Source organism: Lynx rufus, unplaced genomic scaffold (assembly GCF_022079265.1).
Source record: "Lynx rufus isolate CCGP_SWC_20201006 ecotype Redwood Valley unplaced genomic scaffold, mLynRuf1.p SCAF_7, whole genome shotgun sequence".
NCBI classification, from domain to species: Eukaryota; Metazoa; Chordata; class Mammalia; order Carnivora; family Felidae; genus Lynx; species Lynx rufus.
In genome coordinates this window covers 132,068,813-132,095,799 of record NW_025814889.1, presented here as the reverse complement: position 1 = coordinate 132,095,799, position 26,987 = coordinate 132,068,813, and the positions used below count along the sequence as shown (strand labels likewise).

At 47.5% G+C, this 26,987-nt stretch overlaps 2 protein-coding genes across 3 annotated transcripts in view; one reads left to right on the top strand and one right to left on the bottom strand.

Moving 5' to 3' along the window:
* DDX17 (DEAD-box helicase 17) overlaps positions 1-15,059 on the top strand; it is a 20,357-nt gene extending 5,298 nt beyond the window's left edge. Inside the window, exons 3-13 of one of the 2 annotated variants that reach the window (XM_047066956.1) lie at positions 402-501; positions 1,328-1,461; positions 1,763-1,828; positions 3,306-3,447; positions 3,804-3,964; positions 4,054-4,226; positions 4,546-4,656; positions 4,780-4,841; positions 6,213-6,272; positions 10,398-10,634; positions 12,013-15,059. In XM_047066956.1, coding sequence (XP_046922912.1) covers positions 402-501; positions 1,328-1,461; positions 1,763-1,828; positions 3,306-3,447; positions 3,804-3,964; positions 4,054-4,226; positions 4,546-4,656; positions 4,780-4,841; positions 6,213-6,272; positions 10,398-10,634; positions 12,013-12,518 — 1,752 coding nt within the window. In that variant the 3' untranslated portion in view covers positions 12,519-15,059. Of the gene's footprint in view, positions 1-401; positions 502-1,327; positions 1,462-1,762; positions 1,829-3,305; positions 3,448-3,803; positions 3,965-4,053; positions 4,227-4,545; positions 4,657-4,779; positions 4,842-6,212; positions 6,273-10,397; positions 10,641-12,012 lie in introns of both variants that reach the window. The other variant, XM_047066955.1, reaches the window with a different exon arrangement.
* Positions 15,057-26,987, bottom strand: KDELR3 (KDEL endoplasmic reticulum protein retention receptor 3). Its single transcript, XM_047066957.1, has 5 exons — positions 26,797-26,987; positions 22,355-22,455; positions 17,682-17,840; positions 16,792-17,044; positions 15,057-16,012 (listed from the first exon to the last, which is right to left on the bottom strand). The coding sequence occupies exons 1-5, from the start codon at positions 26,885-26,887 to the stop codon at positions 15,972-15,974; spliced, it is 645 nt and encodes a 214-aa protein (XP_046922913.1). The 5' UTR covers positions 26,888-26,987; the 3' UTR covers positions 15,057-15,971.

Here is a 26,987-nt window from a genome sequence, read left to right as displayed (position 1 = left end):
TCTTTTTTAAACCTCATTGTGATTGTTTTGGATTCTACTCATGAAATGGTTACTTGTTCAGAAGAAGGTGTAATGGAAAGAGCATTTGGTTCCAAGTTCCACTGTTTCTCCTTCCTACTTCTGACCTTGGGCACGTTACTTAATATTTTGAAGTGTCTCGTTTTCTCATGGGGAAAATGGGACTCTTAACCATTATCACTTCATGGACTCACAAAGTTGGGAGGATCCTTACAAATTGGGTGACGTTGAATGTATGTGAAAGAGCTGTTAGAAGTGTTAGATATATTTTCCAGTGTAATCGTGGAATGGATGATAATTGTTGAGCTTGATTGGCAAGTAAAGTTTTGCATGTTTAGAATAACTTTGTTCACTTACTTGTTTTACTTTGTTTTCTTCCATAGTATGAGGTTGATGAACTACGCCGAAAGAAAGAAATTACAGTGAGAGGGGGGGATGTTTGTCCTAAACCTGTGTTTGCCTTCCATCACGCTAACTTCCCACGTAAGTGTTCTTTAATCCAGGATTTTACTTGTTAGTTTTTATTGAACCATAAACATGGGTAATGGGTTGTTCAAAGGTTTTCATTCGGGCTCAGGATTTTGTTGAAGAGGCAAATAGAAACCCTTCACAAAGGTGATGATAAATGTTTTGTTTTATAATTTCAAGGCTTGGAAGTAAATGCTGTGTTAATTGAATAAGAGATTTTTTTTTTATGCTTATCCATTTATTTATTTATTTCATCTTCCCCTAGAACTTTTGTCTCCTTCTTTCAGAAAGTAGAATGAAATTGCTTTCTAGCTGGATATGACTTGGCAGACAATACATGACTGACAGCCATGTGCCCACTCTATACCTTAGGGCAGTGGTTTTTAAAGTATTAAAGGGGGGGGCGCCTGGGTGGCTCAGTTGGTTGACCGGCTGACTTTGGCTCTGGCCATGATCATGCAGTTCATGGGTTCGAGCCCTCGTTGGGCTCTGTGCTGACAGCTCAGAGCCTGGAGCCTGCTTCAGATTCTGTGTCCCTCTCTCTCTGACCTTCCCCCACTCATGCTCGCTCTCTCTCTCTCTCTCTCTCTCTCAAAAATAAACATTAAAAAATTTTTTTTTAAGTATTGAGGGGAAGGGTAGATATATCTAGCAGCAGCATTCAGAGAGGTAGTCGTCATCGGGTCAGAGATTCAGTAACTAAAGAAAGAAACAGCACTTTCCTTGGAGGGATGTAAAGCCGGGTAAATCTTTTCTTTGATGAGTTGAACAGTTTTTTAGAATTCTCTTGGCTGTGTTCTTAGTTTTTTATCTAAAAGTGGTGACGGTTGTTCTCTTACAGAATATGTAATGGATGTGTTGATGGATCAACACTTCACAGAACCAACTCCGATTCAGTGCCAGGGATTTCCGTTGGCTCTCAGTGGCCGAGATATGGTGGGCATTGCGCAGACTGGGTCTGGGAAGACATTGGCGGTACGTACCACCAGGAGGGGAAGGTTAATATTGTGGTGACTTATTTTGCTATTCTGATTATCCCATTAATTCTTAATTCTTAAAAAGTTCTGATTCAGATGGTATAGGTAATATTTCAGCTTTCTTAGTTATGTGAGATATGTGCAAGTATTTTGTGTTCAAATTTACATTGCATGTGTGTTTAACAGTTGTGAGTTCTGTTTTCATTTTTGTGATTAGGCATTATCAGTTACTGTGATAATTTAAGATAATGGCTTAGTTTTGGAATAAGACTGTCATTCTTTCCCCCCCCCCCCCCCAGTATTTGCTGCCTGCAATTGTTCATATTAACCACCAGCCATACTTGGAAAGGGGAGACGGCCCAATTGTAAGTGTGTTTATAATTATAAAATTAACTATAATTTATTGATGACTGTGTTTCAGGCACTGTGCTTTGCATGTGTTTTCAGATTTCATTCTCAAGTCCATCCTCCATATCTGAAAGTGATACTTTCTTACTGATAAATTTTAACAGTGCAATTAAATGACTAGTCCAAATAGCTATTTTTTATTTATTTTGAGAGAGAGCATGCGCAAGTTGGGGAGGGGCAGAGAAAGGGGGGGAGAGAGAGAAACCCAAGCTGACTCCTCACTATCAGTGGGGAGCCCGATGTCGGGCTCAAACTCGCAGACTGCGAGATCCTGACCTGAACTGAAGTCTGACATTCAACCAGCTGAGCCACCCAGGCGCCCCTAGCCAAAACAGCTATTAAATGGCTGAACTTGAGTTTGAACCAGTGTTACTTTTAACCATTATATATACTGCTTTCATATATAGGCATTTACTGTGTAGTAAATTCAAATACAGTTCTTAATTGCTCAATGGTGCTGTGAGGGATTAAAGGAAGTATGAAATGATGTCACTTCTCTGCATGTCAGTCAGATTTGGGTTGTGTATTCTTTGTGGTTAAGTAGTATTTCTGTAAGTGTTTCTGGGGCAGGATGATTTTCTGGTTTGATTGTTTTCACTTAGTGCTATTTCCTGTAAGTTTTGTGTAGTGGTTTTCAAACATTTTGAATGTACATTCTTTTTTTTTTAAAAATTGAGGGGTGCCTTACTGGCTCGGCGCAATCAGTAGAGCATGCAACTCTTGATGTCAGAGTTGTGAGTTTGAGCCCCACGTTGGGTGTAGAGATTACTTAAATCTTTAAAAAATTGGGCTCGCATTTGATAATGTGTTTACAAATAGGTACGTCTCAAAATATTTGCAAAAAGAAGTAACACATTACTTTGCATTATATGATACATCATGTATTCCATATGGCTAATAGAATTAGCTTTATTATTGTTAGCTAATACTTAACGGGTCTGTACACAAAACAGGAGTCATTGATAACCATGTATACGATACCTATTTAAAAGAGTCCTAATTTTGTATTGTTTTGAGTGTTCTAGAAGTCATCATTGTTTTTGCCTTATGTGTCTGGCTAAAAGTTTAAACTGGAATTCAGAAAAGTGTCTGCTTCTTTCTTATTTATCTCTTTTTACTAATATTTAATCTGTGGTTAAAGCCACTTGTTCATTTTGTGAGTTGTTAAAACTAGGTGATAAAATCCTGTAAATCCACTTAAATAGCAATAAACTGTAATGAATCCTGTATTAAAAGTAAACCATCATTCCATATGCTAAATATTGTCACAATTTTTTGCCACGCTCCGGTGCACAGTCTTAAACTCTCTGCCTTCTCCCCCCATCGTGTAGTTTTTAAAGTATCCGATTAGGCAGTAGAAAGAATTAGATAACCTTTTTGTTCTTTTTCTTTTTTAATTTGGGAGAGGTGTATTAATGTGCATGTTTGTTTCAGTGTCTAGTTCTGGCTCCTACGAGAGAGCTTGCCCAGCAAGTACAGCAGGTGGCTGATGACTATGGCAAATGTTCTAGATTGAAGAGTACTTGCATTTATGGAGGTGCTCCTAAAGGTCCCCAGATTCGAGACTTGGAGAGAGGTAATCTCTTTTAAAATTAGCACGTAAGAATTTTATCAGTTTTTATGAATGAAATCGAAGAGGAAAATAGTGGGTCCTTGTGGGAAAAAATTCAGTATTCCAGCAGGTTAGAAATTCTCAGGTATGGTTGAAATGCTATTAGGGGAAAGTTTAACATCATTAGAGACAAACTTGGTGGAGATTTGATAATTACACATTAAGTGTCTTTATATCATGCTTTTCCAGGTATGGTGTTAAATGTAGCTAGTGCTCTGTGGTATTGAGCGCAGCCACCGGAGCTGGTGCTTCTGTTTGTTGAGGCTTGGAGAGCGTATGAAGAATTTTTAGTTGACTAGATCTGTGGTTTTGTTTTATAGGTGTCGAGATCTGTATAGCTACTCCTGGACGCCTGATAGATTTCCTCGAGTCAGGAAAGACAAATCTTCGCCGATGTACTTACCTTGTACTGGATGAGGCCGACCGGATGCTTGATATGGGCTTTGAACCTCAGATCCGTAAAATTGTTGACCAAATCAGGGTGTGTGAAGCTGATGATCTACCGTCTTCTTATGCCTAGTGCCTGTTGCAATCCTTAGCCTAAAAGAAAGCTCTTTCTTTTCCTGGTAGCCTGATAGGCAGACACTGATGTGGAGCGCAACCTGGCCAAAAGAAGTAAGACAGCTTGCAGAGGATTTCCTTCGTGATTACACCCAGATCAACGTGGGCAATCTGGAGTTGAGTGCCAACCACAACATCCTCCAGATTGTGGATGTCTGCATGGAAAGTGAAAAAGACCACAAGTAAGAGAGATTTGACTGTTTGGGTGCTATTAAACCTTTCCTAATTATCCTCCAAAATTAAAGCATTTGAGAAGCCTGACATTTTTTGAGGCCCCAAAACATCAAAAGCATTACTAGCTTTCTTTATATCATTCATCAGAGCACTGTCGTTAGAAGCAAGGATTCCGGATCCTTAGTTGTGATAGTTACCAGCTATATAGAACATAATGTGAAAAAAAAGTACCGTAGTTTTGGGGAGTTACGTTGTAGACCTCCCTTCTACATAGTGTATGGGGAGGCCTTCTCTGAATGACTGCATTTTTGCTCGTCTTGTTTTCAGGTTGATCCAACTCATGGAGGAAATAATGGCTGAAAAGGAAAATAAGACAATAATATTTGTAGAGACAAAGAGACGCTGTGATGACCTCACTCGAAGGATGCGCAGAGATGGGTGAGTGCAGCGCTGAGGTAATTAGCCTCAGGTTTTATATTTATAGTTAAGTAGGAATTTTTAAAGTTTAGATTTCCTCTTTTTTAAAGATTTTTGAAATATTGGTTACTTTTCCTCTGACAGTTGGCCAGCTATGTGTATCCATGGAGACAAGAGTCAACCGGAAAGAGATTGGGTGCTTAATGGTGAGTTCAAAACTAAATATTGTCCGTACTGTTTCCGAGATGGGCACGCTTTCTGTAAAGGACCAGGTAGTAAAGATTTTCTGCTTTGCAGACTCTATGGGGGTTTGTGTCATAGTCGTTCAGGTCTTATGTTACAGCAAAAAGATGGTCAAGAACCATATGAAAAAAATGGTCTGGCTGTGTTGCAGTAAAAGTAAAAATAGATATTGCCAGATTTGATCCATAGGCCAGCGTTTGCCAAACTCTGCTCTTGTTTATTGAATATTAGGGGCATTTTTGGCATATCTCTACTGTCCTTTAAAGTCAATAATGCGGGCTGTTTACACTTTTTCATAACTTACACCACATTTTCTTTCATAAGGTCTTTTTTTTTTTTTTTTTTTTTTTTTTTTAAGCTTATTTTGAGAGAGTGAGAACGCCAGCAGGGAAGAGGGAAAGAGAGGGGGAGAGAGTGTGGGGCTCGAACTCACTGTGAGATCATGACCTGAGGCAAAACCAAGAGTTGGACACTTAACTGACTGAGCCACCCAGGCGCCCCTAAGGTCTTATCTTTAAAATATATACGTTCACCAGCCTGTAAAGCTCCCCAAACCCTGTACTTCTGGAATTTTTATGGAGGCTTTATAACATAGGCCTAATAGATTATTAACTCGATCTCCATCCTCTCCTCTGAGGATGAGGGGTAGGGCTGAAAGTTCCAAGCTCTTATAATCATGGCTTGGTCTTCCTGGTGACCAGCCCCCATCCTGAAGCTTTCCAGGATTCCACCAAGCATTGCCTCAGCACAAAAGGTACTTCCGTCACCCAGGATCTTCCGAGAGACTTGGGGTCTGTGTGTCAGGACCTAAGGTCAAAGACTAAGAATAAAAGACTCGCCTAGCATTTCTGTTTACGAGCGTTTTAGGAGCTGAGTGCCAGGAGTTGGGGGCAGAGACGAATACACGTATTTTCTGTTATTTCACAGAGGAAAGTAGGGTTCCTCCTTTCATTTCACATCTTTTAAAGTTGTTTCCTTCTCCTGCCCCTTACTTTTGGTTTTATTTCATGTGAAAGGTAAGTTCAGTGTCATAATTTAAGGGCAAAAAGTTCTAGCTCATTTAAATTTTGTTACAAATTGCTCCATAGTTTTAACAGTCCTTTTCAGTAGACTTAACTTTTGGTCTGTTGCCTCTCTGCTAAAAGTGAGGAGAGTGAAGATTTTCAAAGAATCACTGTTTTCCTTTGAATTTATCTTGACACCATCACTTGAAATTTAACATGGTAGAGTGAAAAGGCCAGATAGCTAGGAATGTCTGTGTGGTCATTTTTAAAGATAATCATTTGGCCTTGATTGTGTAACTTGGCTTTCGTGGTACTATTCTTGTTTTGCAGAGTTCCGTTCAGGAAAGGCTCCCATCCTCATTGCCACAGATGTAGCCTCCCGTGGGCTAGGTTTGTATAGATAGGCGTCTCTGTCAATGGTATATGTATCTTTTGGTTTAAAGATTTCTTTGTCATTTCAAATTAGAGTCGTGTATACATGTGTTTAGATAAATATCTAAAAGAGAAGAACACAAAGTGTGATAATTTCCCTTCCCCCCACAACTTTTTTTTAACCTTGGTGTTTTTTGTTTTTTGTTTTCTTTTATTTTCAAAGTCTCTTCCTGCTCCTGACAAACAGGCTTTGGTCTGCAGCAAGGCCTAGGCATGGCTATTCAAATGGTTAGAGGGGACAGGAGACATTCAGTTGAACAGCTCAGCTTTTTCCTGGTTTTATTCTGTTTTCTGGCTGGATAGGATGAGTCTGATTGAACCTAACTTATTAGAAGCTAGTTTCGGCAGATACTCCCCTCCCTCCCTCCCTCCCTCCCTCCCTCCCTCTCTCTCTCTCTCTCTCTCTCTCTCTCCCCCCCTCCCTACCTCCCTCCCTCTCCCCCCTTTCCCGGTCCCTCCCTCCCTCCTCCTCCCCCGCCCCTCTCCCTCTCTCCCTCCCTCTCTCTACCCCCTCCCCCCCTCTCTGTATATGCATATACATATATATATACACGTGTGTATATATACATATATATGTATGTGGAGTTCCGATTCCATGAATGCTAACATAATCTTGGTATTTAATGAGTCCATAAATATGTTATCATTCAGTAATTAAATTTGCATTGCCCAATTTTATTTACTGAAGTAAGATAATTGTGTACGCTCAGTTGTCCCCTCCTCCCACCTATGCTCCTATCATCAATGTGCTGTCTTCCAATTTAAGAACTTAACTTGAAGCTCATGTTCTTTTGGAGGTTTCCACCCATTATGATTTAAATTTATAGAACTATTTTGTGGTACTTGATCCCATTATTTTCTGAGGTACACAGGTACATCTCGAAATTTTTATATTAAAAAAGATGACATTATGTCTGTCACAAAGATATTTTTAAATTACTGACAGGTGTTTAATTTCTTGCCCAGTAAGGTGAGAAGTACCATATTCCCTTGTAATGCATAGCGTAAAGAGAAAGTGTTCAACCGGAATACAAGAGAATGAAGGCTTTTTATACATTGCATTCATCATTCCCTCCTTCAGAGGTGGTGGCCTGCAGCCATGACTGAAAATTGTCTCTGCCCTCAGAGGTCATGTCTGGATCTGTGCGGTTAGAACTTGGGCCTGTTGGGAGAAGAGGCTGAGGCCTGAAAGCAGTTTACACAAAAGCTTTCAGTGATGGTGGTTTTTAAACAGGCTTGCTATGTGCTGGTAGCTTCTTTGTGCATCTTGCCTAGACAATTAAAAATACTTCCTCCCTTTCCCCTTGCATTTCTAAACCAAATCAATTGGCTACCATTAGAATAACTTAGACTCTTCATCCCACCCCCACTCATCCAAGTGAGGGGAGAGGGAAGGTACCTGAGTCTGTTTCTTGTTACTCAGCATCAGTGCTTGTTTTGGGCCCCTTTGTTTGCTGCCTTGTAAAAATCAAGAGGGGGAAAACCCACCAAAATGGCAGAATGCTGACCAAGGTCCTACAAGATCCTGGAAAGTGAAGGCTTCTACCTCATAGGGGTGCAATTTTCAGCTGAGTCACCAGGCCTTTTTTCACTTCCTGTCCAGCGATGGCCTCTTAAATGTTCCCTTCAGGTAAGTTCTTCAATTCCCATAGTTTTATGATAGTCGTCCTCAGGAAACCACTATTCCCTTTGCACTGGGATATTTTTAATTTTTCTTTTTCTTTTTTTTCGTTTAAACTACACACTGTTAAACTAAAAGTATTGAATTGATTTTGTTTTGTTTTTTAACAGAAGCTTTGATATCAGCTGCAGATCACTCAGTACATGGCCGAGGCAAATCTACATTGGCCCGAAGCAGCTCTAGATGAGCCTGTTGGCTAGTCTCAGTCCCTCCCAATTAGTGATTGGGAGGGGTTTGTCAGACAAAAAGTTGTTATCCCGGGCAGCTGGCCAAAACATTAACTTTTCAGTGTCTTACCCTGCTACAGCATCTCCTCTAAAGGCAGCAAGATCATATTGTGGCAGTGCGCAGATCAGATCAGGGCAGGCCTGACTGGAGAAAACCAAATTCTGCGCTTGCTCTTTGGTGCCCTCAGCCAGCTCTGTGTGCACACACACAGGACCCCTTTCTAGGGTGAAGAACTTGCAACATGTCCGTCCCCTATCGAACCCCTCCAGAAATACTCCCGACTAAAAGTTTCTGAACGGTTGACTCCAGTCCCCAGTGCTTTCTGCTAGGAAAGCACACGTCTGTGCCTCCAGTGCAGTAATTCAACTTGCTCTGCTGCCCACGGTCCTACACCGTGGGATTGACTCTGAGGAGCATTACCATAGGTCTGAAGATGTGGTCCTGGAGCGTAATTTCCCAGCCCTTCAGCCCACATCCATCCTAGCCCTGGCAATTTTTATTTTTCCTTTGTTGCATCAACGACCCTAGCCGGAGACTCACGCTGCCCCCTGTGATAACTGCCTTCTCGTCTTTCTGGTGTGATTTCAGGACTTTAGGGGTCAGTAAAGACTGAGGAGCCTTTATCGTAATAAGAAACAGACATAATGCCCCTTTCTTCACAGGCCCTTTAACAACAGCTGAATTTTTTTTTTTTTTTTTTTTTTAATCATCTCCCCTTTCCCCTGAAATTGATCCAGTCTGGGCAATAGATGCAGTCTGACCCTTTGGATGTAACTTACATTTTTTAATTAATTATTTTTTTCTACAATCACCCCAATTATCCTTGGGGGAGGCGTTGGAGGACCTGAAATTTTTACCCGAACCCAGGTTCTCCGGCGCTTGGCAACCAAATGGGGCTACAGAGAAGCATCTAAGCCAGTTCACAGAGCGAGCGTGTGTGGGGACTTCTCACTGCCACGGACCCTTGATGCATGCTCCCCGCGCTCCAGTGGTCCCGTGTCAGAAGGCGGAGTTTTCGAAAGGAGGCCGCCAAAAATAAAAGGCAAAGAGACGGGATCGGCTGCAGCGGTTTCCCAAAGGAGGAGGGAGTGTGCATCGGTCTGGTAACAAACAGAGAATGTTTTTTAATTATTTATATCACAAAAATCTGTGTTTTATCTAGGATATTTTCTGAATATTCTTTGTAAAATGCAGATTTTTTTTCCACAAAACATTAGGATTCTTTGTTATATTAGACTTGTTTGTTTAAGTAGGTAAAAATCTACATTTAGCTGAAAGCATTACACTAACATTTACATACTTGAAGCATTAGGAGGTTATTCAACCCAATTCCCAGCAGTGGATAGAACATTAAACTTGTGTCTCAAGGTTTCATGGTTTTTCCCACCCTCTTTGGCTATTTTAATTTCCCAGGTTATGTAGACAATCTTTGACAATTGAAGCAAGTACTGAGTTGAAATAACCTTGAGTTGAGCAAAAAAACCTCATTTGGCAGAGCTGGGCTTGGTAGTACAGTGAAATTTTAGTGTAATGTGCTCTTGTGGTAATTGAATGGGGAAAGATAATTCGGATATTTCTGCAAAGGAAAATAGGTGTGTACTGTACTTTGGCTCTGATCAGTTTTTTAAATAACGAGAGCAAAAATTCTTTTAATCTATTCTGATTGAGTCTCCTTGAAAATGTAGTAAAGTATATATGAAGTTTCTTTTTTCATTTTGCTCTGTGACTGGTTTAAAGGTAAGTTTGTTATATTACTGGTAGATTTTGCCAGGCTTCTCCCAACAGAGTAGAAGTAATTTGATCTTGTAGCTTATCGGTGGTACCGCTTTTTTTCTACATTTCCGGTTTTGAAAAGGAGCTGGAATTCGATACAACTCCTGCCAGTACGTTGGTTAAAATAAAGAGGCAAGAGTCCGGGCGGTTGAATGGGATTCCATTAGGATTTCATAGCTGATAAAGATGCCGCTTCCTGTGCATGTCCCAAGAATCAGTAATCCTCTTTTACTCTGTTGGGATGAGTCTTTTTTTGTTCCTGTTCAGAATGGTTACTAACTTGATCTTCTTTCCTCTTGCTGTCATCTGCATTCGTGCTTCCCACCTGTTGTTGGCATGTCCTTTACCTTCTCTTTCCCTGCCACATCAACCTACACACCGATTCGTCGTTGGCCTCGAAGATGTGGAAGATGTCAAGTTTGTGATCAACTATGACTATCCAAACAGCTCTGAGGATTATGTGCACCGTATTGGCCGAACAGCCCGTAGCACCAACAAGGGCACTGCCTACACCTTCTTCACCCCAGGGAACCTAAAGCAGGCCAGAGAGCTGATCAAAGTGCTGGAAGAGGCTAATCAGGCTATCAATCCAAAACTGATGCAGCTGGTGGACCACAGAGGAGGCGGCGGAGGAGGGGGTAAGGGTAAGTCCTGGAGTTTTCCAGGTACTGCCAAGGTATCTTTTTGGGCTCATTGGGCCTTTTTTTGGTTTGTTTAAGTCCTGTGAAGACTTTTAAGTGTTACTGAATAACAGAGGATAGTGATTAATAGGTTTTCATAATTGTTTCTAAGTAAGACCGTGTGATTGGGGCGGGGGGGGGGGGGCTGTCATGTTTGGCCTCCTAGCAGCATGGTATTTCCATAGACAGTAATATAAAACTGACTTTTGTGTTGTGAAGTATATGGTGCATGTTCAAAATTCAGGTGAATTACGGTTATTTTTAATACCTTCAAAAACTTTAGTGTATTAGGCTTTCAGTTTCTCATGTGAAGAGATCAGTAATTTTATATCGTTTTGTGGCAGTAGAAACAGGTATAGTTAACGAATATAAAAATTGGGTAGTTCTGGGACACCTGCATGACTCAGTTGGTTAAGCATCCCAACTCTTGATCTCAGCTCGGGTCTTGATCTCAGGGGCATGAGGTCGAGCTCCGCCTTGGGATCCTCACTAGGCATGAAGCCTACTTAAAAATTGGATAGTTGCAAAATAGGCTAGGGTCATAGCTTCTGAACTACTATTTTGGTATTCTTTTGTCCCAAACTTACTGCATGCTAAAGCTCTGTGTCTGAATTACCTGAACGGTTTTTAAAATACAAGGTTTTTGGTTTATTTGTAAGTGGGTTTGGAATTGAGCCTAGGAACTTCAAGTTTGTGAGATAACTTTGACGCGGCTAGGCCCACGGGGCAACGTACGAGCTGGTGTGCGCTAGTAGACGGTCCTCGTAGGGTCATACCAACTTGGCTGCTTATCTTTTTGTTATTAATGTTTATTTATTTTTGAAGGAGAGACAGAGCGTGAGCAGGGGTGGGGCAGAGAGAGGGAGAAACAGAATCTGAAGCACGCTCCAGGCGCTGAGCTGTCAGCACAGAGCCCAGTGCAGGACTTAAACTCATGAGCTGTGAGATCATGACCTGAGCCCAAGTCAGACGCTTAACTGACTGAGCCACCCAGGCGCCCCACTGTCTTTTTATTTTTAATCTATGGTAAGTCACCTCAACTTCTTTACCATTGTTGCTACATTTGTAAGATTGTGTCTCTTAATAATCCTCAAAGAAAAGGATTTACAATGGTGAGAAGTTGAATGTCTTTTCGCGTTTACCATTCTTTTGAATATGTCCTATTAAAGAATCAAATGATGGCTATATTTTAAAGTAACGGATTTGGAGGCTGGCCTGGGTAAAAATCAGATCAAGAAAGAACGTTGACTGCTTTTGTACCTGGTAGAAGTTTTTACACGTGGTCGTGTGTGGACTGTATTTCTGGCATTAAAAACTCCTCGTGTCCTCCCATCAGGAGGTCGTTCTCGATACCGGACCACTTCTTCTGCCAACAATCCCAATCTGATGTATCAGGATGAGTGTGACCGGAGGCTTCGAGGAGTCAAGGATGGTGGCCGGAGAGACTCTGCGAGCTATCGGGATCGTAGTGAAACCGATAGAGCCGGTTATGCTAACGGCAGTGGCTATGGAAGTCCAAATTCTGCCTTTGGAGCGCAAGCAGGCCAATACACCTATGGTCAAGGCACCTATGGGGCAGCTGCTTATGGCACCAGTGGCTATACAGCCCAGGAATATGGCGCTGGCACTTACGGGGCTGGTAGCACCACCTCAACTGGGAGAAGTTCACAGAGCTCTAGCCAGCAGTTTAGTGGGATAGGCCGGTCTGGGCAGCAGCCACAGCCACTGATGTCACAACAGTTCGCACAGCCTCCGGGAGCTACCAATATGATAGGTTACATGGGGCAGACGGCCTATCAATACCCCCCTCCCCCTCCTCCTCCTCCCCCTTCACGTAAATGAAACCACTCGAGTGGTAGTGACTTGCGCAGACTTAACTACATTTAAAGGAACGCTGTCTTTCCCTTTTATTTCTCTTCCCCTTTTCTTTCTTTTTTTTATTTTTCCCCCAACCATTGTGATTTGTCTTTCATGCAGATTAGTTAGAATTCACTGCCAGGTTTCTTCTGTCCGCCAAAATGATCCAGTCTGAAATAACAGATTTTGTAAAAACATATATATAGCTGACTGGAAGAGATTCTTTTTTTTTTTTTTCCCCAACTTCTTGCATGTTGAGGATACTTGAGCTATTTTTCATCTTAAAAGAAAAAGTAAGGTATTAGGCCCTTTTGTGGGAGCCCATTTTTGTTGTCCTGAGTTGGGGGTAGGGGGGAGGGTAGAGGGTTGAATTCTGCAGAAGAAGGTGGCATCTGTGCTTTAGATTGCTCTCATTACTTGGGTTAGAAAACCAGGAGGGAATTCCCTGCACATTCTGTAATACTTTTTAATGTTCCTTGGGCCTGATGAGTATTTAAGACAATGCACTGGCCATTGTCATTTTGGCTGATTGCTCGTTAAGTGCATTTGACAGTTAAAAAAATTCCTAATTGGTTTTGTCTCCCTTATATTCTGCCTTGCCCCTTCCCAATTACTGAAAAATAACCATTTTAGTCAGGTTAGACATTGAATTGCTGAGTCTGAGTTTCTTAAGTGTGTCTTTTAAAAACCCCAAGTGTTTATTGAAATGGTTAAACGTAGCATCTCGGCGTCTGGGTGGAAGCTGCCTAGTTTTCTTCCCCACATAACCAGGGACCATCTGTGAAATTCATTTTCCAACTAGATAGTTGCTCGGGGCAGAATGAACGTAAATGCTCACTGAAAATTTATTAACCAGTTAAATAATTTAACCAGTTACATATGTGTTCACCTGCAGTGTAAAAACCACTTTTAATTATAAACAATATACTCAGTGGCAAAGTTTCTTTTTAAACTCCGTATCTATAAAGCTAGAATAAAAGCAACTCTTGCCAGCTACTCTGCCCTTTCGGCCAAATTCTCTTGAATAAAGAACCTTCGGGGTCTGTTAAGAAAGAACTCTTAATTCTCTTCATACTCTTCTCTGCAGTGCTTTGTTGTAACAGCTTTGGGATGCACATTTTCTTCCGCATCCTTTTGCACTCAGCTTTTTACAGGTAGGTAGTGCTTAAGAGAAGTTACAGAGGACTAAAGCCTAAGTCCTTTCACTTATCCTCCTTCCGAAGGTAGGTGAGTTTGTCCCCTTTAGAATGATACTGTTTAACTGAGACTTCCTGTAGCACACGGGCCTAGAAAGAATTCTCTGCTCTTGTGGTCACCGTAACAGGACAGGGAAACCAGACAGCCCCAGAAACCTCTTCCATATCCAGTGTTGGACTATTAATTTTTTTATGCTATTGGTATCGTTCATTAACAATGTAGTTAAAGGGGGAAGGCTCCACTGCGTCCTTTGGCTAAGGCCTGAGGGTGCTTGCTGGTTTGTAATATCTAAATACTTGAGGTTCTTTTGTTTTTTTCTTTTCTTTTTAAAATTCTTCAGGGAGAGAGAAGGGATGGTTTCTGAGGGGTTCTGAAAAGTATGGTTGAATGTGCAACATACAGGTAGGTTGTCAGCATAAGCTGAAATCTGTGCATGTGAGAACTTTGACATGTCGTCTCCCCCCAGTCCCCCCACACTTTCTTCTTCCTTTACTTCTCATTTTTCCCCCGTTATAGAAGTTGAGGCCGAGGGAGGATGGTAGGCACAGGAAAACTTGGGCAGAACTGCTCTGTGCTTTCAAACCAAAGTGCCCCTCGCCACAGAAAAATTTTGTCTGAGCACTGACCAGTCCGTTGTAGACATTTCTTTCTACATCAGACTTGTGACTATTTTTAAACAGAGGTGCCACTGTAAGGGGTGCCATTTACTCTCTCGCAGGTCTTAAAGCCTCCCTTGGTGGCGAAGGCCTCTGGGCCCGCAGACGGCATTTGGTCCGCCACTCGCTTCCCTTTTTCCACCAGGGATATTGTGGTCATAAAGTCAAAATAACAGCATATCCCGAATCTCAAAAGCTATCGTGGCCTGAGCGCAGCTGAGATCGAGCAGAGTCTCTCCTAAACGGCTTTAGAGTAACTCTTCTGCCTCTGCGTCTGTCCCTCATAATTCAGGCTCTGCCTTTGCTTCAGAACATGAGCAGAAGAGTCCTCGTGTGAGGCTAGTTACTGCAGTCACGGTCGAAACTCATTTAGGGAAAGGATTTCAATATTAAGCTCTGGGGCTGCTTCTCCCCAGTTCCTCCCTAACCATTCGTTGTGTGGACTTCTCTCATCTAAAAGGTTGGTGGCTTTTGCTTGGGATCAGTGCTCTATTCATGTTCTTGCTGGTCTCTGAACACATTCCTGTCGCATTAAGACTTGAAAGATTTGTAGATGTGTGATGTTCAGGCACAGGATTCTAAGAGCTATGTTACTATTCTTAGTTTGTCAATTGTCCTTTTGATACCATCTTGTTTTCTTTTGTAGGTATAAATAAAACACTGTTGACAATAAGGTGTGAGCTTTTTATTGCTTAAAACTTCTCTGACCACAGGACAGCGGTAGTTGCCTTACAGTTTTTATTCGCTTCAAGACTAAGTTTGGGGCGTGTTGGGTTGAGTAGTAACCTTAGCACCTAAAAACGTGGAAGGGAGGTGGGGTTGATGGGTCTTACCGGGAAGATTTGAATCCCAAAGCAACGAGGCAGGACACCTAGTAGGTTAAGGCTTCAGCATTGGTTTCCTCACTGATAGAATGGTCCTCATGGTAGCAGTACCCACCTAGGTTATTGCTTGGATTTAAGTACTCCGTGTGGAGCTGCCGTAGCCGTGGCAAGACGCAAGGCCATTTTAGAGCTGAGGCACACAACTACTGAAGTCTGGCCAAGGCTGATCTATTTGGCTTTTGTCTGGCTTTTGGAGGCGGGTTAGAAGTGAAGTAACGACACTTCATCCCTGTGAGACCATCAGCTTTGTATCCCTGCCTAAACTTGGTCTCGTGTCTGGGAAGTGAAAATCGCCACAGCAGCCTGCGTTTCTTGAAGTCTGGTCTTTGGGGGCATTTGTCTTCTACACAGAGAGACATCTTTCCAGGTGGGACTGACTGTTCCTTAGTGGGAGGCTCACACTAGGGCCATAGAGAGCAAGGTTATTTCACCCGTATATGGGTTAAGCACCTAAGATTTCTTGAGGTCCAGCTGACAGGCACCATGCTCGTATAATTGGCCTGGGTTTCTCACTGCAGCTATAATTTAAGGGAGAGATTGGTGAGAACGTCTTCTACGTAGATCAGTGCTCTGCTGAGATATCCCCACTAAGCATTTTTCTGACTGACATTAGGCCTGAGTCCTGTAGAAGTCGTCCAGGAGACTATTTCAAAGAGTTTATTCTGTGTCCTCGTGAAGGCGTAGAACCATCTGTGGGGCCCTCAAATTGGCATTGGAAGACTTAACTTCTTTCCTTTAAGGACTAGGAGAAAATAGAGACGAAATGAGAATTCACCACACTGATAACTCCCTTTTAACTACATAACCCTAGGATCTCTAATGCCCAGTCCACAGTAGCTACATGTTACAGCCAAGGGGGAAGCTTCATCACGGATTACCTACAGACTCCCTCACCCCTACGCCCCACCTATGTTCCTGATCCCACTCTCCCTTAGGCCACAAATGCAGTTGGCCTCCACTTCGGTTTCACATCTATCCAGTTCCTCTCCGCTCAAGATTGCCCACCCACTGGTGACCTCTTCCAACAACCACACCTGCCCCATAACAAGTCTCCCTGCTTCGGCCGCCCTTCACTCTGCCCAGCAGCTGCTGGCTCTGTAAATGAGCCCTCCGGTGGCTGCCCTGTGCGACGCAAACCCATTATTACCCTCTGATCTCTCCAGGTTCATAGATTCTGAACACGCTAGCCTTTCTGTCCTTTAGCACACCAAGCTGGTTCCTGCCTTAGGGCTCCTGCACAAGCTATTCTTCTGGAATGTTCCTTGTATATCTTTCTAACAAGCATTCTGTCCGATGTCCTCTCACAGTCGACCTCTCTATGTATATCATGTGTGTCCGTGTCCTGGTCTGTAGTTCTTCATGGTGCTTGTTTCTTAACAACACTTGTTCGTCTCATCCCACTGAAACAAAAGCACCACGAGGGGCAGAGACTTGGAGCTATGTCCACTTCCCAAATTCCCTCCACTAGTGAACTGGTGACACCTGCCAGTGCCAGCAACACTGCTGTGGCCACGCACCTACCTTTGGTCACATACAAGTAGAAGAAGTCACAATAGAAGATGGTTTGTACTACTCCAGACACCACTGCAATTTGGTCGTAGAAGTTCTCAGTCTGGTACCGCCTGATCCAGTTAGCCAGGTAGAGTGCCCGGTACAGCCCGAGAAAGAACAGGTAGTGAGTAGTGATGGTCTCAGCCTCTCCGGTTTTACTGATCATGAAAAGCTGGGGCAGGATGGCCACGGATTCCAGGTAGATCGAGAAAGTCCAGAGGATCTGAGCCAAAGAGGGAAGAGGCCGGAGGAGGCTGATCAAGACCAAGAAGGGGGCCATCTCTTCAAAAGAAGGTAATTACTAAAATGTTCACGGGACAGGATACAACGAAACAAAAAAGTTCCCGAAATGTAATCCATTCCACCCCCTTTGCCCTGTAAATAGGAAATATTTGAAAAGTTCCAAGTAAACTGCTTTTTTTTCACATCCCATGGACCTTTTCGAACATAATTTTTTAATCGGAGCAGAACTTTAGTGTATAAACTCGCCTTAATGGAGGCCATAGTTTCTCACAGTGCACGAGCATCACAAGTTCATGTTTGTTGGTCCACAGCCCAGACTTCCTGAGTTACGTTCTCGGCCTGGACTGTGCTCAGGTGTCCACCTTTGGGACAGAAGTTCTCAATAACCATAAGTGGAGCTGTGATGCCTGCTCTGTTTATCCACAGGACTATTTGGATGCGCCCATTTCCAAATGGAGTCGTGTGAATAGCTTATTACCAATTTCTCAACAACAATATACGAGTGATGGTCACGGTTGTACCAAAACACAAGCCCAGACGTTACAAAAGATCAGCGGGAAGGATGTTCGGCAATGCGTTTACCCTTAGCAATTAGTATTCCGCGTCCCTTCACTTACCTCCAAGGGAGTGAAACTGTAGTTCTCAAGGAAGGAGAGACCAATGACAGGGACCAGAAGAAATTCCAGGCGGAACGTGTCATTCTCACTGTCAAATGTTTTCCGAAATTTCCCATAGATCATGTACACTGTGACGTAGGCACAGAGGAGAAAAACCACCTAACAAGGGAAAGGGCCACAGGGGAATCCGTAATGAAGTCATTTCCCACTCTATTGGCTGGGCTTCCAAGCTACCTTGAGTTGGGACCAGCCTAACTAAAGGGCCAGTGCTCTTGCCCCAAGGGGGAAGAAGTGAAATGCGTACAATTTCTCCGGAGTCATTGCCCTTGATTCCGAAACTAATGACCCTTTTGCTAAGTAACTCCTTGCTTCTAATTAGGACCACTGGCACTAACCGTGTGAGGACCCAAAGGTGCCTGGGCATCTCCTTACTGGAGAGCCTCAGGCAGGAGATGGGGTGGAGGGTTGGTCTCTGTCGGGGGATTTAGCAGTGGCATTCCAGGGCTCTTAAATGTCAAATTCCTAGATCTGCATCAGTGACCTGTGAGCATTCTTCCACTAGGACTAACGTCCTTTGAATCATTTGGTCATTGCTCCTGCGGAAAAGCACTCTCTTTAGAAAAAAAATTTTTTTTTAATATTTACTTTTCAGAGAGAGAGCGCAAGCAGGAGACGGGCAGAGAGAGACGGAGACACAGAATCTGAAGCAGGCTCCAGGCTCCGAGCTGTCAGCACAGAGCCCGACGTGAGGCTCAAACTCACAGACCGCGAGGTCATGACCTGAGCCGAAGTCAGACACTTACCCATTGAGCCACCCGGGCACTGCTCTTTTTTTTTTTTTTTAATTTATTTTGAAAGAGAGAGAGAGCAAGCGGAGGATGGGCAGAGAAGAGAGGGAGACAGAATCCCAAGCAGGTGCTACACTGTCAGTGCAGAACCCGATGCAGGGCTCAAACTCACGAACCGTGAGATCATGACCTGAGCCGAAGTCAAGAGTCAGACGCTTAACTGACCGAGCCACCCAAGCGCCCCAGAAAGCTCTAATTGCAGTAGCCGTCCTCCAGCATGTGACGTTATGGTTTGGCCTCTAACTTTCTAGGCCAGAGGTTCTCAACTTTGTGCATCAGAATCACATAAGTAGCCACCTTTTTCCCCGCCTGCCCCCAGAGTTACTGATTTAGTAGGTCTGAGTAGGCCTGTTGTATTCTAGCAGGTTCCTATGTGATGCTGATGCTGCTGGTCCAGGAACTCACTGGCCTAGAGAACTCCTATGTGAACTTCAAAACTCAGTTTCTCACCAGAATGAGGCAAATACACTTGGTGTCGCCATAGCTCCACGGGAACATATACGATGTCCCCCATAATCACATGCTCTGGAAATGTCTGTGTACCCGGTCTCTTTCCCCCATTTTCTGTAAGCGGGTCCTGACTGTCCTGTCCACCTCCGAACACCCAGCCCCTAACTCAGGGCCCGGCACAAAACATCCCAGAATGAATGAATGAATCAGTGAAGTGGTGATCACTTCCTCACTTCACCAATGCAGAAACTGGCCTCTCTGAGGTTTCTACAACTAACTCATTCTGCCATGCCAAGCGCTGGGTCCTCAGCCCCTCCCAGGACCGTTCAAGTCCGACCCCTCAGGCAGAAAAATGAACCGAGCAGGTGGTGGTTGCTAGTTCCGTGTTGAATTTAAGCAGACTGTGATTTCAGGACCTCAGACAAGTTCACACAGTTCGACGCCCCACAGGCAACAACATCTTCCATTCCAGCAAGATGCCTGGAATCCCAAAGTCACATCCCTGATGTGGAGGAGAAAGTACCTTCTGGGTGCTAGGCGCTTTACCTAAATCATCTCATACAGTCTTCACAATAGCCCCGCGAGATCGGTAGAGTTCCCCATTATGTAGCCTTCCTTCCTTAAAAAGGGAACTGTTAGTGGGGCGCCTGGGTGGCTCAGTTAAGCATCCAACTCTTGATCGCAGCTCGGGTCATGAGCTCACAGTTCATGAGATCGAGGCCTGCATCGGGCTCTGCGCCGGGAGTGTGTGTGGAGCCTGCCTGGGATGTTCTCTCTCTGTCCCTCCCCTGCTCATGATTGCTTGCGCTCGCTCAGAAATAAACTTTAGGAAAAAAAAAAAAAAAAAAGGAACTATTAGATGATGTGCCCAACTGAAAACTACATTTCTCAGCCTCCTTTGCAGATAAGGATGGTCAGTGACGCGCAGTCACTGGCTAGGGTTAGGGAAAGCTCTTTACAAAGGGCTTACCCAGATGGCAGGTACACTGTTGCTCTTTTTTCCTTTCCTCTTCCTTCCTGCCCAGAATGTGATGTGATGGTAGGAGCCCTGGCATCCATTTTGTGACACTGAGGCAACCTTGAGGCTAAATGCCACTTGCTATCTAACTTGCAGGGCCTCTTTAAAAATTAAAAATTTCAAGGGGTGCCTGGGTGGCCCAGTTGGTTGAGCATCTGGCTTCAGCTCAGGTCATGATCTCACAGTTCGTGGGTTTGAGCCCCGCATCGGGGTCTGTGCTGACAGCTCAGGGCCTGGAGCCTGCTTTGGATTCTGTGTCTCCCTCTCTCTCTGCCCCTCCCCTGCTCACACGCTCTCTCTCAAAATAAATAAATAAACTTAAACAAACAAACAAAAGGAGCTGCCATCCCAGCCCTGGATGGCCCACGTCCAGATTCCACATTATGAGTAAAGAAAAAATAAACCTTCATCTTACTAAAATCACTCTTTTCTTATTTTTATTTTTAACGTCTTTATTTATTCTTGAGACAGAGACAGAGCATGAATGTCTCTCAGAGACATTCAGAGAGAGAGGGACACACAGAATCTGAAACAGGCTCCAGGCTCTGAGCTGTCAGCACAGAGCCCGACGCGGGGCTCGAACTCACGGACCGCGAGATCGTGACCTGAGCCGAAGTCAGACGCTTAACCAACGGAGCCACCCAGGTGCCCCTACGGAGACCACTCTTCTGTTAAGTCTCTGTTACCAGCATCCAAGCAGGAACATTCCACTTCCCTGACTCTGAAACCCGGGCTCCTTCCACTAACCTGTGTTGCCTTAAAGAGTTAAGATGGCTGAGGGAGGGGCGCCTGGGTGGCGCAGTCGGTTGAGCGTCCGACTTCAGCCAGGTCGCGATCTCGCGGTCCGTGAGTTCGAGCCCCGCGTCAGGCTCTGGGCTGATGGCTCAGAGCCTGGAGCCTGTTTCCGATTCTGTGTCTCCCTCTCTCTCTGCCCCTCCCCCGTTCATGCTCTGTCTCTCTCTGTCCCAAAAATAAATAAAAACTTTGAAAAAAAAATTTTTTTTTAAAAAAGATGGCTGAGGGAGATGTTCCTGGCCGCTCGCTCAGTCGGTGGAGCGCGTGACTCTCGATCTGGGGGTCGCGAGTGCACGCCCCACGTTGGGTGCGGAGTTTAAAAAGACGTGGGATGGCTAATTTGGAAAAAGCTCACCCCAACGTAACCTCCAACGGTTGTGGCCCGGGGCCCAAGACGTCAGAATGGGACCAAGACATTCTCAGTTTCCCCCTGTGAAACAGGACCATGCTACAAAGCAACAGTTTCCCATCACAAAGTTGAGTCCAAGTTAACCTGCGCCCTCCCCGAGCCGTCGGCGGCAGAGCCCCTGCCTGTCCCCTGAATACAGCAGGCTTGATCCCACCTGGGTGGTTTCTGAACCAGCTCTTCTCTCTGCTTGGAACGCTCTTCCTCTGATCGCCTCGTGGCTGGTTCCTTGTGTCACCCAGACCTTGGCTTACGTGTGTCACCTCCTCAGAGAGGCCCCTCCTGGTCACACCCCCTGAACATTTTCCTGTTCCTTCTCTATCACGTAACCCAGGTATTAAAACTTCTTTTATTATAACCAAAGGAGGGGCGCCTGGGGGGGGGGTGCTCAGTCGGTGAAGCGTCTGACTTCAGCTCCGGTCACGATCTCGCGGTCCGTGGGTTCCAGCCCTGCGTCGGGCTCTGTGCTGACGGCTCGGAGCCTGGCGCCTGCTTCGGGTTCTGTGTCTCCTGCTCTCTGTGCCCCCTCCCCCGCTTGCACTCTGTCTCTCAAAATAAATAAACGTTAAAAAACAGAATGAAAGCCAACGTCACCCTATTTTAATAATATCTGCATAACCTCACCCCTAACCAAAGTTTTGCTGGCCGTTTTATCATCTGTCTCCCCAGTGAGAATGTAGGTTCCGTGAGAACAGGAGCCTCACGGGTCTTCTTCAAGTACCCGGCTCACAGGAGGTGCTCAAGAAATATGGGTATTTGTCAAATGCATGTCGGATGAGTAACCTCTCTGCAGGCTCAGGGTACCACGTTTGATTTTTGGCTCATTTTTTGGAACCGGCATAATAAAGCGACCCTTTATCGAATACTTGATATACGATGGCTGTGGTGTATTTGCATTTATTACCTCATTTCGTGTTCACAACAGAACCCGCCGAGGCGAGTACCGGCACTGTCTTCAGTCTGAAGATGAAGTGCCCAGGGCCCAGGGCCTCGCCCAAGCCCAGGGCCCCCAGCGGCTGTCAACACAGTCAGGATTCCCATCCAGGTCTGCCCAGCTCCACAGCCCGTGTTCCCGAGCGCACAGTCTCGGTCTGCGGGGCTCAGGGGACCCCGCCACCACGGCCACCCCCACCCCTCCCCCCCCCACCGCCCTCACCTTCATCACTGTGTTGTAGACGGAGATGAAGTTGGTGAACAGGTCCAGGTACCTGGTGGTGAAGACGAGAGCAAAAAGGATCTGGCTCTTCCCAGAGATGCCTGTGGCCAAACGAGAAGAGGGGAAAATGAGACCCGGACTCCTAGGCCCCACGACAAGAGGAGCCCAGTGCCCGGGGTCGCCCCGGGGCGGGGGGGGGCTCCGTCCTGTAAGCGTCCAACTCTTGACCTCAGCTCAGGTCTCGATCTCAGGGATCCCGGTGTCCCTGCGTGTGCCTGCCCGGATTTCAGCTCTGGAGAGGGTGTGTGTGTAGTGGTGGGGGTAGGGGGGTCCGGGCTTCGCTTCGCCTCACCCTCACACTTCCACTGAGTCCCCAAAGTTCTGCCTTTTAGACGGCAACTCACTGAGAGTTGATTCATCAGGGAGACCAGAGCGGGCAGAGGAAGAAGCAGGGCCAGAGGACCATCCTATTTTATTTTCCAAATTTTAAACATTCAAAACGCGGGGCGCCTGGGTGGCTCAGTCGGTTAAGCGTCCGACTTCGGCTCGGGTCATGATCTCATGGTGCGTGGGTTCGGGCCCCGCGTCGGGCTCTGGGCTGACAGCTTGGAGCCCGGAACCTGCTTTGGATTCTGTCTCTCCCGCTCTCTCTCTGCCCCTCCCCCACTCATGCTCTGTTTCTCTCTGTCTCAAAAATAAACCTAAGAAATTTTTAAAAAGAAAATCAATTAAGAAATCAAAGATTCAAAACGCTTTTTTTTTCAGCGATAAAAGGAGTAACTATTTTTGCTCTTTGTAAAACAAAAAGCAGCTGATCATAAAGACAGTGCAGAGGGTTCCCATATACCCATCCCCCAGCTTCCTCCCGCAGAACATTTACCAAAACTAGGACGTTCACCCTCGTATGGCACTATTGACCGAACTCCAGGCTTCAGTCAGGTTTCACCCATTTTCCCACTGACACCCTCCTCCTGTTCCGCGAGCCAACCCAGGGATCGATGCTGCATTTAGCGGCCACGTTCCTTAGTCGCCCTTCGGCCACTTCTGCTACGTCACGGAGGTGGGGGAGGCAAGGACAGTCTGGACACCTCGCCAAACCATCCCCATCGACGATGCCCGCGTGTCTGATCCAAAGGTCAACTCACCCAACCTCCCCAGAGGCGGCTGAGGACTGCGTTCAGAACCACATCCTTCCCCGGGCTTCTGCGACTGTCCTCATGGCTAGCTCACCGCCCCTGGCCGCTCCCGTCCTCACCACCTAATCGTTGAGGGCTCCCCGGGCTTCTCCCTGGCCCCGTGCCGTCTCAGGGACGCCCCAGCTCCGGACTCTCCTCCGAGTTCTGACCCCTACATTCCAGCCTGACCAGACTCACCATCTCCCCGCGAGCCCCGCTCCTGTCTCCCCTCCTTCGAGAATGCCGCCACGGCCCCCTCCAAGCTCACGCCAGGAAAGCAAGAGCCATCCACCTCCACCGCCCCCACTCCCGTGCCCCTCGCCGGCCCAGCACCCTACCTCAGGGCTCCCACCCGTCTCCCCAAGTCCTTCCTTGCTGCCCCCCCACCCCCATTCCACTTGCCCACCAACGGGCTATTTTTAAAATAAAATTCCACTTAGAGCCCTTAAGTGGCTCCCAAATGCCCTTTAAAATAGAGACTCATATCCTCCTCGTGGCTCCTGAGGTCCCGCCCAACCTTTCCTGGCGGCCTGCCTGGCCCCATATCTCATCACTGTCCCCCTCAGTCCCTCCCTCCGGTCACGATGATAACATCTGGGTTTTACTCTACGTGTAACCGAGTGACTGGGGACTTTGGCACCCAGAAGTGACATTACCTGATTAAGGGCCCGCTTCCTTTATACGCCTGAACTGTGCCTTATCTATTTCTCTGGTGCTGCACATTTTGGGGAGGGAGACAACTGCCGACGCCCCCCAACGTTCTGGGGGGCACCGGGCCCCCGTGCTGGCTTTCCTGCCAGTGTGGCGAGCCTGAGCCCCACACTCCTCATCTGTAAGATGAACGCCCCCCCCCCCCCACGGGTGGGACAGCACTGACTTGAGGCCTACGCAGGATTCAGTGAGGGTGTGAGTGCCCCCTGGGGGGGTCTGGGACTTGGACTTGAGGCAGTGGGGCTGGCTGTGGTGACGGAGCCCACTGCTGGGAGTGGCGCCTGGGGTCCAGGCGGCAATGCCGACCCGAGGCCAGCTCCGGGCCATGCCTATGGCCACCCCATCTCACTGAGCCCTCCCAGAGGCCTCTCCAGGGAGGTCCTCGGCGCCACTTAGGAGGGTCCAGGAGGAGGCAACCCCGGCGGGGGACAGCTACCCTCTCGGCACATGGCCTTCCTCCCCCGCTCCCCTCTACATCCTTAGCCTGCTGGGTTCCTGGGCTTCACTCACACCTCAGTGCTCCAGAGCCCGACAGTCAGGAGCACAAAGGTTTTCACGCTCCTTTGAAAGCAGTGAAACATTTCCACCGAAGGGAGCCAGGCACAGAGACCCGGGACAAGGAAGGGAATGCGAGCCGGTACCTGGCCAGAGTCCCCCCACCGCCCCGCCCCGGGGATCCACTGAGCACACAGCAGCCCTCCTTCCATTTGACGGGTGGCAAAACTGAGGCCCGAGGTGACACAGGGAGTCAGTGGCTGGGCAAGACCTAAGCCCCAGTCTCCTACCTTTTGGGGTGGGTCAGCGAGGGTCACACCAGGCTCCGCGTCTCGGGGCAGACGGGGCTGGCGTCCAGGCACCTCACCTCCTCAGATCCCAGCCAGGCGTGTGCCAATCCCCCTGCACGCGCGCGCACACACACACACACAGACACACACAGACACACACGCTTCACCGCCCAGCTGCCCTTTTTCTTTCCCCGTAGCACTTAGCACCTCTAAGAAACCGTATCATTTACTTGGCTGCTACGACTGTTGCTGGCTGGCACGTCTCCACTGCTAGAAAGTCCCCTCCACCAGGCACGGGGCCCAAGTTGTCGGTGTTCCGTCTGGGGGGCCAAGGGCCGGGCGGGGCAGCGTGGGTTGGGGAACGGCGCCCCCTCCCGGTCATGGTTGCTCACTCCCGCCTAGGGCCCTCCGTGGAAGAGCAGGGACAGGTCCGAGCTAGACTCCCCCACCCCCCCCACCCCACACCGGAGCCCCTCGCAGGGCTCCTGCCTCACTTCCCCAAGTGGGAACTTGAGGGGCCCAGAGTGCCCATCTCTCCAGAGACTGGAAACCGGAATGGCCTGCAGGTCCAGGACCACACCCTCTTGTAATGCCTCTCGCGCCAGCACCCAGCCCCTCCTCCGTGGCCAGTACACGAGGGAGTGACCTGCTTCACGTCCCTTCCGAGCCCCCCTCCCCTGCTCCCCACACTTCCGCCGCTCCCCAGTCCCGACTCCCTAGCCTGACCGACAAGGCGCTTTCACATTTGGACCCCCCACCCCTCTGCCACTCATCTCCCTTGTGGACCTCCCCCACATCGGGCTGCTAGCTCTCCCTGAGACAATCCCTGTGGGCTTTGGCACCCCCAGCACCCTCCACACAGCACACCCTTCCTGGTGACAGCCCGCCCATCCTCCAGGACCCAGCACAGAGCTGCTCCCTCCACCAATACTTCAGGGGTCTGCTCTCTGCCTCCTCGGGCCCCCACTCCGCCTGCATTCATCTCTGTATCCCCTGACCCCAGTGCCAAGCACAGGGTGGGCCCCTCCAGGACACCAGCGCGGCAAAGATGGCTGCAGGAGGCCTGAGCGGCCTTTTTGACGCACCGGGTCCTTTTGGCCACCAGCAGTCCCACCCTGAAACGTCTCCAAACCCCCCAGGGAGGGCAGCCAGACTGCTGGGCAAAAGGGGGACTTTTCCTGCCCTCCCGGGGCTTCTGCTACGGGGGCAGGTCCGGGCTCGCCAGGGCCCAGCCTGGTGTCCTTCCTGCCACATCACAGCCTCGTGTGCCACGCGCAGGCAGAGGAGGGAAGAGGGCCCAACCTGAGGGGATGTCTGGAAGGGGCCGTGGAGAGTGGTGGGGGGAGGAAAGAGAAGCCCCTGAGAACTGGAGGCCAGTCCTGGGTGCAGACCCCCCCCCTCCACCTTCGGATCCCACTCTGGGCCTGAGTGAGGGTACACAGTCACAGGCCGCCAGCTCCTGAGAAGCAGAAAGAGCAAACTGTCCAAAAAGCCAGACTAGCGGAAGCTAGAGGGTATCACCTCCTGCGCACCCCCTCCTCTTCCCACTGGCAGGGGTGGGGCAGGGGTAAATCACCCCCCCTCCAGAATCTCCGAGGGTCCTCCTTCTTTGATGGGGTGCACCTTTCCATGTTCTCAAGCACCCCCAGGCCGAAGTCCCCACCCTGAACGGAAATTCAGCAGCCCAGGCCCTCCCTCCCCCACCCCACCCCCCCACCCCCCACCCCCCACCCCCCACCCCGTCGCACACCTCCGCCCGGGCGACCCTCACCGGAGCAGCACTTGGACCTCCAGATCTTCCCCAGGAGCAAGATCATGGCCAGGAGGTGGCTCAGGTCGCCGAGGATCCGGAACACGTTCATGGTTCCCCGGGCGGGCGGCCCCCACCCCCGCCCCCGCACCGCGCGCGGCCAACTCCTGGGAAACTTTCTGGCGGGAGAGGCGGCTGCCACGTCCCCGGGC